Source organism: Centropristis striata, chromosome 19 (genome assembly GCF_030273125.1).
Source record: "Centropristis striata isolate RG_2023a ecotype Rhode Island chromosome 19, C.striata_1.0, whole genome shotgun sequence".
In the NCBI taxonomy this organism is placed as follows: Eukaryota; Metazoa; Chordata; class Actinopteri; order Perciformes; family Serranidae; genus Centropristis; species Centropristis striata.
Genome location: NC_081535.1, coordinates 20,933,867 through 20,947,850, shown reverse-complemented (window position 1 = coordinate 20,947,850; position 13,984 = coordinate 20,933,867). Strand labels below are relative to the sequence as shown.

At 37.1% G+C, this 13,984-nt stretch overlaps 1 protein-coding gene across 2 annotated transcripts in view; it reads right to left on the bottom strand.

Annotated features, from left to right (window-relative positions):
- Positions 1-13,984, bottom strand: part of fibcd1b (fibrinogen C domain containing 1b) — a 141,664-nt gene that overhangs the window by 49,369 nt on the left and 78,311 nt on the right. For both annotated transcript variants that reach the window (XM_059358165.1, XM_059358166.1), the window contains one exon: positions 788-884. In XM_059358165.1, the coding sequence (XP_059214148.1) occupies positions 788-884 (97 nt within the window). The remainder of the gene's footprint in view (positions 1-787; positions 885-13,984) is intronic.

Sequence of the window (13,984 nt, the reverse complement as noted above, 5' to 3'; positions counted from 1 at the left end):
AACAACAGCGCACGCACAGTATTTTCTTAAGCAGAGTTGGATGACTAACCGCCGTACATTGCTGCAAACAAAGTAATCATGCACATTAGTGTTTATTATTTAGCATGCTGCGTCCTCACTTCGGTCTAACCAACAGTTAATGACTCAGCAGTGCTGCTAGGGAATAATGTATTTATTTTACATTCTGTTTGTTTCCCTATTTGCGTGACTAAATGATGGGAAGCGAATTGAACATGTATGGTAGTGTCTTTTGCCATGCTGTGCCTGTGCTTCATATTTAGCATTAAGCCACCTCTCAACTTATAGGTATGCATTGCTTTGCACGGGGGGTGCTGATGGGGACTTCATGGTGCATTCAGGTGCTACTCGTAAGTACAGAAGGATATACATTCGACAGCGATACAGAATGCCTGAGAGATTTACTGCATTATGCTGTGTTTCTCTCTGAATTGTCACCTGGTGTGTTCATCTGTGCTCTCCTTTATGTAAATCAAGATGTTTCCAGAAGAAACTGATGCAAAGAGGCACAAATTGGTGCTTAACAACACCCCTCTGGTCAAGAATGTATTATGTGAGGTCACAGTGACTGTAACCTCTGACTTCCAAAATCTAGTTAACCTTCAGTCTAAGTGGATTGTGGCAAATTTGAATAACTTTCCTCCAGGCGTTCACAAAAGTGGGACTGTAGGACAGACCAGAAAAACATATTGCCTCCGGCCTTGGCTGTCGCCAGCACCGAGACATAAACGCACACGCATTTACACAGTCACACACCCGAGCCACTTACCGAGCCAGTGTTCACCAGTGATCTTGCCAAATCCCTCACGATAGGACTCCCATGGTCTGAAGAAGTTTACCGAGCCATCCTCCCTGCGTTGGATCACCTACACAGCCAAGACAAGAGGTCAGGGGGTCAGCTGAGACTCATCTCACAGTGACTGTTTCATCCTACTCTGTGATGAGTCATTCAAAGTCCCACTGTTGGTCGCTAAGCTCATCTAACCAAACTAAATGTACTCATAAATGCTTGCTCTTTCACAAATGAATAATGCAGATGCTCTTCCCTCTAAAAAGGCAATTTGTCGGAAGCTAATAAAAGGAATCCATTAAATCTTGACTGACTTTGAATCAAATCGCTATGGATTCTGCATCCTTAATTGAAATCCCAGGAAGGAGAAGATATTCATAAAACAATAATCCTAAACACACACACACAGAAATTCCTCTTCTTCTTAGTCTGTACCGTGAATCATGAAATTCTATGAAGTAGTGGAGCGTGGAAAAAATGGATGGTAGGTTATTTTTTTAGAACTCTGTGTGAGAAACAAAGGAAATATTAGCAAAAAGCAGATATTTAGCCATTTAACTCAGCTATGTGTGTGTGTGTGTGTGTGTGATGGTGCAGTATCCATGTTATCCAGTGAAATAGTCTATGCATTAGAAGTGCTGACGTTCCAAGTGCCAGGTTGAGGATGAAGGGAAATTGGAAATGTGCTCCTGAAGAGGAAATGCATGCAGATGGAAAATAGCTTAGGACTCGCTGTTGGAAGGCTGTGTTAATGTTGAAATGACAAAGGAAATTCCCTGAGACAGTTTATGTTCAGCGTGACTAATCCCCTAACATACCATAAGGTACCAGATGGCACTAGCAGCCATATTTGCTTTTAACATCAGTGTAGACAAAGAGCTAAATCCTGCAGAGCAATGGCAAAATCTTCATCCTCATCATTTTCATCCTCATAATTGTCTTCATTGTGATCATCTTAATCATCATTACTGTATCATCATCACTTATCAACAGCATCTAGGAATTATAGGGATTTTCCTCCCTTATTCCAGAAATATCATCATCTTTAAACCAAAATGTTGTTGTTAGATTTAAGCGCCTTCCCCTCATCAATGCAGCAATCTATGTCAGGAAGCTCAGTTCTCCGACCAAGTAAAATTTTACAAGCAGCTAAAAGGCCCTTTAACGATAACTACAGTGTTCTTCTGCATTTTTAAAACTGTCAACTATAGATACAGATACAGAATTTTGTGATACATAATATTATATTTTAAACAAACTGTTTTGAGCATGGGATTTGCTTTTTTCCCTTTGTTTTTTGACCAAAATGCATGCCGAGTGGAATGTTGTACATTTTATAGTGAAACAGTAAATAACCTCAAACCCAGTTTGATGGAATATATATATATATATATATATCAATGTTAAATAATTGCACAAAACAGCAGGCCAATGTAGTTTTTACCAAACATAACATGATTGAATAGCGCATTTTCAACCCAGCCAGCAGCAGAAAAAATGTTTTTCTGCAAACCACATTAATCTGCAGCGATTTATTTTGCTCCGGTGATGAAGTAGTATGATGATAAAGGCAGCGCAGGTTTACAATCGGGGGCAGGAGGGAGGTGGATGGCACCAAAAAAGACTTTGAACCGGGAGACCTGTGTACATGTCCTGTTGCAGCAAGTTCAGAATCAGAATCAGAATTACTGTATTGATCCCCAGGGGAATCATTTGTTACAATTGCTGCTGTGTAAGAATATAAATATAAATAAGTAAGTCTGTAAGTAAAATAAAGATAAAACAACAATATGAAATACAAATGCAAGTCTTAAGTAAATAAAGATCAGTAGAAATAGAAACAAAATAGAAATATAACATTTGAAGGAAATAGAGATATGTACAAATAGAGAATTAGTCTATATCTTGTCTATGTCTATAATTGCTGTTTTTTTAAGCCTTAATCTGTTACTTTGATCTGACCATCCAAGTGCTTTTTGTGCCTAGTGTTAAAAAAAGTTAAAAAGGTATTAAAACAGTGATTGTCGCTGTTTATTACTTTCTACTGCTGTCACTTTTGCATTGGTCTTCACTATTCAACACAATGAAGAAATACAAGGCTACACTGTATTGTAGTCAAAGTGAACTTACTGTGGTCTGCTTTGGTTTTGAGTTGGATTTTTTAGTTCTCTGAAATAAAGCAAAATTGAAATCTAAAACTTTGTCACAACATAAAACAGACATCAAGGAGTTCGTTTTTAGTTAGAACTGCAGTAAGACTTTGTAGAGCAGTGTGGATTAATACTCACTTAAGTGGACTTGTTCACGGTAATGACAGAACATGCCAGTGTAATGGTGTGGCTCAGTGATGCGTTTTGGACAACAAAAAAGCCAATAGCACAGAGGGAAAAGATATTTCCCCACACAGCATTGGCTTCACAGGCAGTAATTGTCTTTACATTTGATATGCTGACCATTTATAAGTAAACATGTTAACTCTATTATAGTTTTTTTTTATGTGCAACTGTAACATACAATGACACTGTTTCTTCTGCTTCTGCACCTTCAATGCATATACTGTATCCTGATGATGTTTTTATTTCAGTGAGGCCTGTACGGAGGTCATAGTTTTGCAGAGTGCTGCATGAAGCTGTCAGCTAAACATAAAGAAACAAAGGGATTTGTATCAGCTGTTGCATAAGACTCTCGCAGGCTTTGCCCCAGTCACGGTGCATTAGACCATCAGACGAGCGCCCCAGTTATCTGTAACGATGTCAGTGATTATGCTTCTTAACTTCCTTAAGCTGACACGGAAATCTAACTTGACAGTTCTACGGAATTTGACTCCTTATATTAAATTTGAACCTGAGGTCAAACGAATAAATATGACTGACTGTTATCAACATCAGTAATAATTTAGCACAGTCCTGTGGTACTCATTTACAAATGATTTTATGTAACAAATGGATTAATAATAAACCATTGTGTCGTTTCAGGTTCAGCACAGCACCACAGTAATATATATCTATTCAGTGGAGGGGTATATATTATGCTGCAGATTTCAATATTAATGTATGATATACAGTGTATATAAATAATGTTATCAATCATTCATATAGAGGGCTGGAGGGTAGCTCATTTTCACATTCCATATGAATTACTTAAACAGCTTAATTCACAGATGGAGTGGTGTCAACTACACTGTAATTCAGTAAAAAATACAGTACCAATGTTGGAAATTCATATCGCCAGGTTTGTTTGAGAGTGTTATTATTGTAAGTGTGCTCAGTCACAGGGTGTGACAGCTGAATGAGTATAGGCTAAATTTATATATATATATATAATTTGATATGGTTCTTGTGGCTTGCCTTTGCACAAATGTGAATTCTAGTCATTTCATTTCTCTATACCGAGTCTTTAAGCATATGCATTGTATCTTTAGTCAGTGGCTTCAGAGCAAAAAAAAGTACCAACACACATAATTGTAAAGTCATTCGGATGCACTTTTTATTATCTGAATTTTTAACTTCCATTTTATAAATGAAATGCTTTTAATATGTTCATCATTCATCATTTTTATATTAGTTCAGTGTAAAGCACTTTGTGCTGCATTTCATGAATGAATGAAAGGTGCTCTACAAATAAAGTTAATTATTTTATTATTGTATTTGCAACAGGATCCATTTAATTTAGAAAAAAAAAAATAGTCCCATGTGCCCAAAAACTAAAAAGAGTATAGATAAATGGCTGTATCTCAAAAGCATATACATGCATATGCAGTTTAAAAAAAACATGGAAGACATTTAATAAGCAAAATGTAAAATCAAAAAATCTTTATTTTGACTGTTGATAAAATTGTGATTTTTCCTTCATTCGTTCATTATCGTTTAACCAATTATCCGCACTCGGGCTCTCATTCACACCTACAGGCAACTTAGAGTCACCAATTAAACCTAAGTGCATGTGTTTGGACTGTGGGAGGAAGCCGGAGTGTGATTTTTCATATATTTGAAAAATGTCAAAGTTGTCCCAAAGTATGTTTGTACCAAATTCAAAGACAACCAGAACAAGTTTGTTATTTTACCTTATCATGTAAACTATAGTTTTTTGGCACAAATGGGTTAAGTCACTTGAAAATACATTAATAATATATAAATAAGAAAACAATGAATAAAACTTCCTTATTGTCATGCTACACTATAGTATGACTCATCTCAATTCAGTGGCATCAACATCAGAAAGACTTTGCTTTAAAGTTTACATAGATACATCTGTTTTCAGTGCATTCACTGCTGCCTGATTTTTACATTGCCACCCACAATAAATACACTATCTTATAATAAAAAGATTTAGATTCATTAAACATGTTTACCTCAATGAAATCTTTTCATGGTGATATTAAGTGATATTATGTGTGACTCAGCAGGGCCAATATCTTGTTAATAAGACTATTACTGCAATGGTGTCCTGATTAGACTAATCAAAAGACCTTGGTAACAAAAGGCTTTGGCATTTGCCCGTGCAAACAATGCACCGTCATCATGTTACTGATATGTCAGCAGGGCACTCAAGGACTGTGAAGGAGTCAGCCCCTGTTGTGTTTTGTACTGATTGCCTGGGTTAACTGGTGTGATTTATGTCAAACTCTGTGGTAAAGGCACTGCAGTATAAAGCACAACTGTCTTGAATGTGGAGGCCAACTGCTGGTTGAAAAAATTACAACATTCATGTCACTAAATTCCCCTTGAAATAATGACCTTCCAGCCTCCTTATCTCACTCCCTCCTTCCTCTTACCCTTCCTTGCCCCGACATTCAAATTAGCTGAAATAGAGAATACTGCAAATTGATAACGCTGTGTTAAAAATGAGGTGGAGGTTTCCTTTTCATCCATCCCTAATTATTTTTTCCTCTCTCCCCTGGCACTCGCTGTATTAGCAGCAGTTAAGGAGGGAAGACAATTGCGAAAAGTGCCCTCTCGACTCCATAAATCACAAGAAACTTCAGGAAAAATCTTTGATTTTTTTCTAGAAATGTACACCAAAGACAGTCAAGTCAGTCAGTGTTTATGAAAATATTTTAGCCAACGATAACTCAAACCCCTACTTTCTATTCAAATCGGTTATGGCAATTCAGAACAATGTAATGCACAAATTATAGCAGCGATGAAAAAAATCAAAGCCCGTCTGACTGCATACATACTGTGTAGCCACCTGACATATGGCAGATGTCTGGGAGACTGGAGATGGAAAGAATACAAATGAAAAGCAGTATGCTTTCATACATATAGACACCATCTACATTTATACAAGAAACACAATTAGGAAACAATCCTCAGATGATAAATTTAGATTTAGTCTTATTGAAACCAAGCAGACATCCTTCATGCTGGCTTTCCTGCCTCAGCTGACGTCTCTCCCTAGTGTTTGTCTGACAGAATACGTGAATCACCGGCCTACCAGTGGTACCTGCTACTGTGAATCACTGCAGCATGGAGAAATTGACCAGTGGTCACATGAAGCGGTACTCTACAGCAGCAGGTTAACCAGCAAACAGTTCAGTTCAGATTTAGGTTAACACTCTTGTCTTTCTGGCCCTGCCTCCTTCCATGTCTAGCATCCTTGTAAGACTGGAGAGCTCCTCTGAGGTTTAATTGCATGTTGACCCTGAAGGTCAGTACCTGTGTGTGTGTTCCCCGGAGACATGGAGCTCAGAGACTCCAATCATTTTCTTTCACGTGTTTCGAGAGGGGAAAGCAGTGGTCAAAATTGGAGGGTTGAGATAAGAATGGGATTTTGGGAGTGGATGACTAATGTTACTGGAGGGGCAATATACGTGTGATACATACAAGTGTGTCTGTTCTTTGTTTGTATTCATGCGTGTCCATGAAGCTATCTGGATGCATGCTTGTTGTGATGCTGCACGTGTACTTTCACACATGAACACAACCATGAACTTATCTAGACATTTCCCGGAGGAGAGGTTTATGAGACCGGACATTAAGTGGACTTTATCTGGTCTGATCCCCAGTGCAAAGTTTGTGTAATGTCTGATTGACCCAGTGTGTGAATAGAGCAGATTGCTGTTTTCCAGCAAGCGAGTGTTTTATGAGGTTTTTAACATGCTGCTTGATTAAAAACAAACATCCAAGCATAGAGAAGAAGGCTCATTTACATTAGGACAGCAGTGAAAATGTTGAGGAAATTAGGAACTTCCGTTGGTAAGCGATCAATGACAAAACTTTCAGACAAATTCAAGGAGTGACAAACTGACTATGGGGCAAATTAACGAAGAATTACTTACCGCTGTTTATACATAGAACCATGAATTGCACATTATATGCAAACCCTATCGCCTGTCTTAAGATCAAATTCACAAAGATATTGCACTTTTCATATTACTGTGTAAAAACGGGCATAAGGTTTTGGAGCAAAGAGCAATTTCCCTCTTCTTTTGCATCTGGTTTGCAATTATTCATGTGGCACAGTAATGCACTTGAGGCCAATGCGTCAATCGTGAAGGGTGAAGCCAGAAATACACTCCCAGTGCACGGACAGCAGTGGACACCAAGGGGATCAGCCCTGGAGCCAGAGTGCACCTTTCGTCCATACGTTCCAAATGTAAGCCGATTTTGGATGGTAACAGCAGAAATAATTAGTTGATTTTTTTAACATAATAACCTTTTTTTAACAACTTTTTTCTTCTTTCTTTTGTTAAGAAAATACATGTAGGAGAGCTTTATGATGCACAACTGTCTGCATCCTGTGACTGCATCCCAAAAATAATTTTAAGCTCAGTTTCCACAAACTCTTTGAAGATGTTAATAATTTCCCTTTAAATGAGTGTGGCATTTAGAGCTAATCTTCATGAATTGGACCGTTTTTTGCACTGACACTTATTTGCATAGAAAGGGGCCAATTTCGTACCAAATACATGCATACTGCCCGATGTAATATGTTGCATGTGAAAGTAGTACAAGAGCACTGAGATGCTATTTCCTCAGCAGTGCAGTCAGGGATGCATTTTAATCCTTTTTGGTTCCCTAATAGTCACAAGATTTCTTTTAGTCTCGTTTGTGCCCATTTAACGGACGCAAAAGTTGCACAATCTTTTTGTGAATTTGCAAATAAATAACCAAATTAGGAATCGGCAAATGGACCACGGTGAAATCTACATCATGTCCTGCCTCCTGCATGCTCTACCCAGGTGCAAGCACCACTCACCTCAACCAAACAGAGTATTTTTAGTAAGAGAGAAAAGGTCTGATATGGACAATCTCCTGACATTGTCAAGAGGTTATATGAGAAATGGCATATGTCTGCATGTGTCTGCAGGGAAAGCCAAAAAAGGTCAAAATAAATGTGTGGGTTTTGTATTTTAGCACAAGCACCATATACTTGGTTTGTGCGTGTTTGTGTCTGAAATTGTATGTCCGTAGTGTACATGCAGGATTGTATAAGCGTGTGGGTGTTAATATTAATGTTAAAGTTTGTGGGCAACATGAGAATTTTCTGTTGCTTCTGGCCTGTTTTATCACTGATAACATGCAAGTGAAGAACATTCAGAAATATGCAGCCAAGAGGCAGATAAGCAGAAAGTACAATCTGCTCTGACTCTTACACTATGGCTGCTCATAAATAACTTGCTCTCTACACTGGTCAGCACAGTGGTAAAAAGAAAAAGGGCAAAGAGGATTTTTAAAAGACCGTTAGCACCACAAAACAGCAGCTTTTCAATTTCACCTTTAAGGAAACAAAAGTCAAAGGCCCATTTCAGAGTGTATCTGTCTATAAATGTGCATTGAGTACACTTTTACAGTTGCACATGTTTATACTGTGGCTCAAATACTTGTGTTTTATAGAGCCTTGGCTAGTATGTCACCTCAGCCCACCTCCAACACACACACTGTCGCAAACACAGTTTCCACTGGGATGTGGTTTAACATCCCAGCTGACAAATCCTTACACACAGTGTCTGGCTAGAGGGCAGTGCCTGACATCAAAGCCGTTTCTGTCAAGGTCAGAAGCTGACAGAATTGTTCTATTTGGGTGTGGGGTAGGTGAAGTTTTCGCAATACACATACTAAGAGCTGCAGTTGAAACACAACAGACATTGCATTAAAAGGGTTGAGCAAGGTCAGTGATTCACAACATAAAGTACAGGACCATCCAAATCTGACCCGTGAAATCAATGACAACCACAGCCTGTGTTTCCATTAGTATGCCAGTAGAAAACAATAATAATAGCTAATGGAACCCCATACAGACATGCCGGTTGATGTGAAATGTATTTAAAAAAAAAAAAAAGGACTTGGACTCCTTAATTATGTAAAATGTGTCTGGATTCCACTGTAGCCTACATACTCGTGGGAAAAGTGTGTATTCACTAAACTATGTTGCTAATTATCTTTAGTAAAGAGCAGTGTAGGTTACATGGTGGTTTCAAACCTTTTTTATAGTACCCCCATAACCCTGTCAGATTAACTCAAGGATCCCTTCATCAATGTCCAATGTATGTTACAAATAAATGTAAAAGTAAATCTTTGTACAAAAGAAAATATTTTCATACAGCTAAACTGTCAGTATTTAGTTTGGTTTGGTCAACAAGGCCTAGTATATTTCTACTACAACTACCACTTGGAGTGAAGCTGAATGTTTTAACAGTTTATCTATTAATGCAGTTATAATTTAAACTGTTCAGTTAGCTTAACATTTGAGCTGATTTATAACACTATATGCTAAAATTTGTATCTATTTACTTTGCTATCATTACTGCTAATTAGCTATTTATTTTATATGTTTAGTCGATACTTTGAGCTAACCATGATGAAATATTTTAAGCTAAGCTAACGTTCAACAATTTATCTATCGGTGTTAATAAATTACTTTACCATTTCAGCTGCTATAATGTTATACTTTACGGTGACTTACTTAATATAATTAGCTGTTATTACTGTTCACTAATTATTTTACCTTGCGCTAACCATTTCAGCCACTGCAATATTTTAAGCTAATGTTCAACCAAATACTAGCTAACTATATCCTGTTTATCCATTACTTTTAACTAACCATTTCAGCTGCTTGAGCAACACCTAAGCTAACTTTTACTTTTAGCTATTCATTAAAACTGTTTAGTCATTATTTTTAGCCACTCGGTTAAACTTATGTGCTTTACATAACTGCACCATGTAGTGTTCAGTTGTTACAGCTGGTATAGGCCTATTATTTAAATCAAATCATAAATAGTTTTTTCATTAGTTAGGTTAGAGCATCTTATTGTTATACACACTGAAGTAAATTTTAGTATCAACTCCAATATTAAAGAACTCACATCATGGTTAGACCAAAAAAAAAAAAAAAAAAAAAAAACAGAATCAGAACATCCTTTTTTTGTGCTTTTGTATTGTGTCACAAACTATTTTTGTGTGTTCACCATCTGTGTGCAACAGTAAAAATAAAAGATGATTCTGGGAGAGCCATGGTTTCGGGTTCCTCTCATCTTGTAGCTCTGACACTCTCCATCAGCCTTTCTCCATATTGCAGTGTTTTTATTTTATCCCTTTTCCTTGCAGCTCTTGGGTAATTAATTCTTTATACACACTGTTCTACATGCTCCACAAAGCCTAAACAACCCATCTCTCAGAGGCAACTTTTTTCTTAGAATTACCTTCAACGTTTCTGTAGCGGCACATATTTACTGTAAGAAAACGCATCATAAAGAAACTGTACACAGAATTGTTTCATTGTGGTAGCTCACAATATGGCGACTGTTGTTTACGAGTTACAAAAGAAATCAATCCAGAAGAAGCAGCTGGCAAACCAGTAATTACTAAATGTATGTCCTATAGTCTCACCTTCTATTCATGTTCCAGTTAATTACATCCATTTTCTTTACTAAAGCAAGCTTATGCACAATCATTATACTGGCTAGACATGTTTGTTTGTTTTTTGACACTATTAAAGACACACCAAATTATCTCCAGTCACAGAAATATACAATTATTAATGACATATTATGCACATTTCTCTGTCCTCATTGAACCTGAAAGTTGCCAAGTTGAACAGCTAATGTTGAGCATCCCATATCTGACTTTCTTCTCACCCTACTTTCTGCACCAGCCTTTTTTTATTGCCGCATGGTAACATAGTACAGCACAAAGGGAGACAGGCTGTACAGATGAAGGAAAATACCTTTGAGGAGGGAGAGCGGTTGCTGTAACAGGTTTTGTCAGAGTGTCTGTGTCAGCAAGGCGCCATAAACTAAGTATTGACAGTAAAAAGTCTCATGTACTCTTCCTCCCCAGTCAGGGGAACCCTGTGACAGTTCGTCAGGAAAAGTCAGACCTGTGTTCCAGAACTGCAACCTCGGTGCAGCTTGTCAAAGAAAAAAAAATGGAAAGGAAATAAAAATTGGAGGCACTTTCTATGACACACATAATGCATCAATTGTACATTGTACTCTGCTTATAGCACTATATAATTAAAGCTATCAAGGCACTCAGGCGCAAGTATTTGTACATTGCATTAGTGGACTGTAGATGTCATTCAGTTGACATCATCAAAAAGCAATTTCAGATATGACGTGTACAACGCATACTATTTTTATTTTTATTTTTATTTTTTTAACAATGCTTTATAGACTGTTCCTGCATAAAGATTTAATGACATTTTTGTTCACTTTACTTAGGGTGAATACTGGCCATTTATAGTGACTTCTAACCAGTTTATAATGTATTTTATCTGCCTTTACCTCAGGAATTTCATTGCTTCACTTAACGTACCCATTGACAACTGATAGTTATTTATTATAGCATTATAATACATTCTAAAAAGATTATATATTATATATATATTATTTATGTATTACAACAATGATAATTATAATATACTATGATTCTTGCAAAAAAGTTACTTAGTGACAACGATTATGAAATAATAATAATTATGAGTATATTATTTTATTATTATTGTTATTATTATTATTATTATATTAATACAACTAATAATAACCTGATAAAATGCTTTAAAATGTGTTATGTGTAATCATAAAGCATTGTGAATATTTATGAGTGCTTTTAATGCATTGCAAGTATTTCTATAGTGGCAAAAAGTGCTACTTAAAAGCGACAAGAATGACGAATGAAAAAAAAAGAAGAGCGACATGATTTCTCCGCAAAATCAGATAAATGTCATTCTAAAAATGAATAAAACAACACTAGTTTCTTTTTTCATAAAAAAGCCATTTGTCAAAAACAAAAACAAAAAAATTCAAGAGACAGAGAGAGCTATCTTATCAAAACCGCCCAACAACAATTTGATTGATAATGCCTTGATTGGACACACAAAAAACAGTTGTTGTTTTTTGGTAATCTTTTTCTGCAAATAAACTCTCCATATGTAAATACAATTACTCACAGTACACAACAGGTCAAAAAAATCAAAAAGTGAGCTAGATTTTGAGGAAAACTATTTCAACAATAACATCAAGTGTGATGGTCAAATGGGTGAACAAGAAGAAAATCTCTGATCCTTAACCATCTCTCCCAACACTTGCTAAAGGGCTGTTGCATTGGCATGATCACATTAAGCTCCCTGTAATCTCTGCAGTAGATGAAGGCTACTTAACAAGCTGCCTTAAGCTTTTCAGCAGGCTTTCTGTCAACTACTGGGAGCCCACAGCGTGCACAGACGGACACCCTGACTGACAGACCAGAACACAGGGAAGAAACAACACAAGCACTCCGAAGCTGATTGGGGGAGATTTATAATCTGGCATGTGACTGGGTGGAAAATAGGAAAGGTGCCAATAGCTTGTTAGCTCCTGGCATGTACACACTGTGCTCACACTATGTTTATATGTTTGCTGCTTTGGCAGCAGATGTCACTTGGTACCGCTGGTCTATACTGACTAACTGAAGATAACTGGTAACATCTTCAGAGGGTGATTAATACATCAGCCATGAGGGACAGAATTACAGAGAATAATGAAAAAATTAAAGAAAAACATGCGTGTTGAGGCTAACAACATCAGCTCCAAAAGCGACCTCCTTTCATAGATTTAACATAGATCAAAACAGACAGGCAGAGGAATAGCTAACAATTTGATTACATTGTTAAGAATATTGATGATATGGTGACAAATTCAACACTGTCTGATGAAAGCACTCATAAATCCACAGCAGTCAGCAGAATTACTATCTTCAAAGGGGGACTGCAAACATCTGTTGGTGAATGTTTTATAATCCTATCAGAAAGACAGATGTGTTCGGAGCACAAACGAGAACAGAAGGAGAAACACAGTCATCCACAAACTCTCTCTCTCTCTCTCTCTCTCTCTCTCTCTCTCTCTCTCCCTCTCACACATGTAGACACCATTTCCTACATTTACATGTACTTAAGTGAAAAGATTATTCTAGGCTTTCAGCATAAACCTGATTTTTTTTTTTTTTTACCAATATAAACAAGAAACCAGGTTTTCCTTATTGGGTTATGGGATTAAGAGCAGTCAGATTAACACAGGTAGATTTTTGCTAAGGCTTTTTGAACATTTTTTTTTCTAATCTGCCATGTGCATGACAAAGACCCTGTGCATGGAAAGACTTAGTATCACACCAGCAGCAGTGTGGCAGGACAAAAGGAAAGAAAACCACTTATAGGCATAATTATATATATATATCTTAATCATTCGACACTCCAATGAAACCAAAATAAGCCACTTAATAGTTGCTTTATTGGGACGAGTGGATGGGTCGAACAAAGGTTGAACTTTTACCCAGGAGAACGGGGTTCGTGTCCCGTGTGAAAACAAAAGTAAACAATACGATTTAAACACCACAGAACATCCGTGCCTCGTGTTTTGTGCATCACGTTTTTACGCAACTATGTCATCCGGTAGTCACCATACCCTCATATCTACTTAATTTCCATACATTTATTTACTTTATAAACTGTCTTTTACAACACCTAACCAGGAAGTGTTCTGTCATAAACCCAGATCAGTGGTTTTGCAGCCTAAATTCAACGAAACTGCAGCCTTTTCTACCACCGTGAACTGTACAATCTTGTTGGCAAGCTAACAAGCTCACAATGTCAATGCTAACATGCTGATGTTTAGCAGGTGTAATGTTTACCATGTTGGTTTAGCATGTAGGCATGCCAACGTGATAATTTAGGGCTTGATGATGCTGTCATTCATTTTGC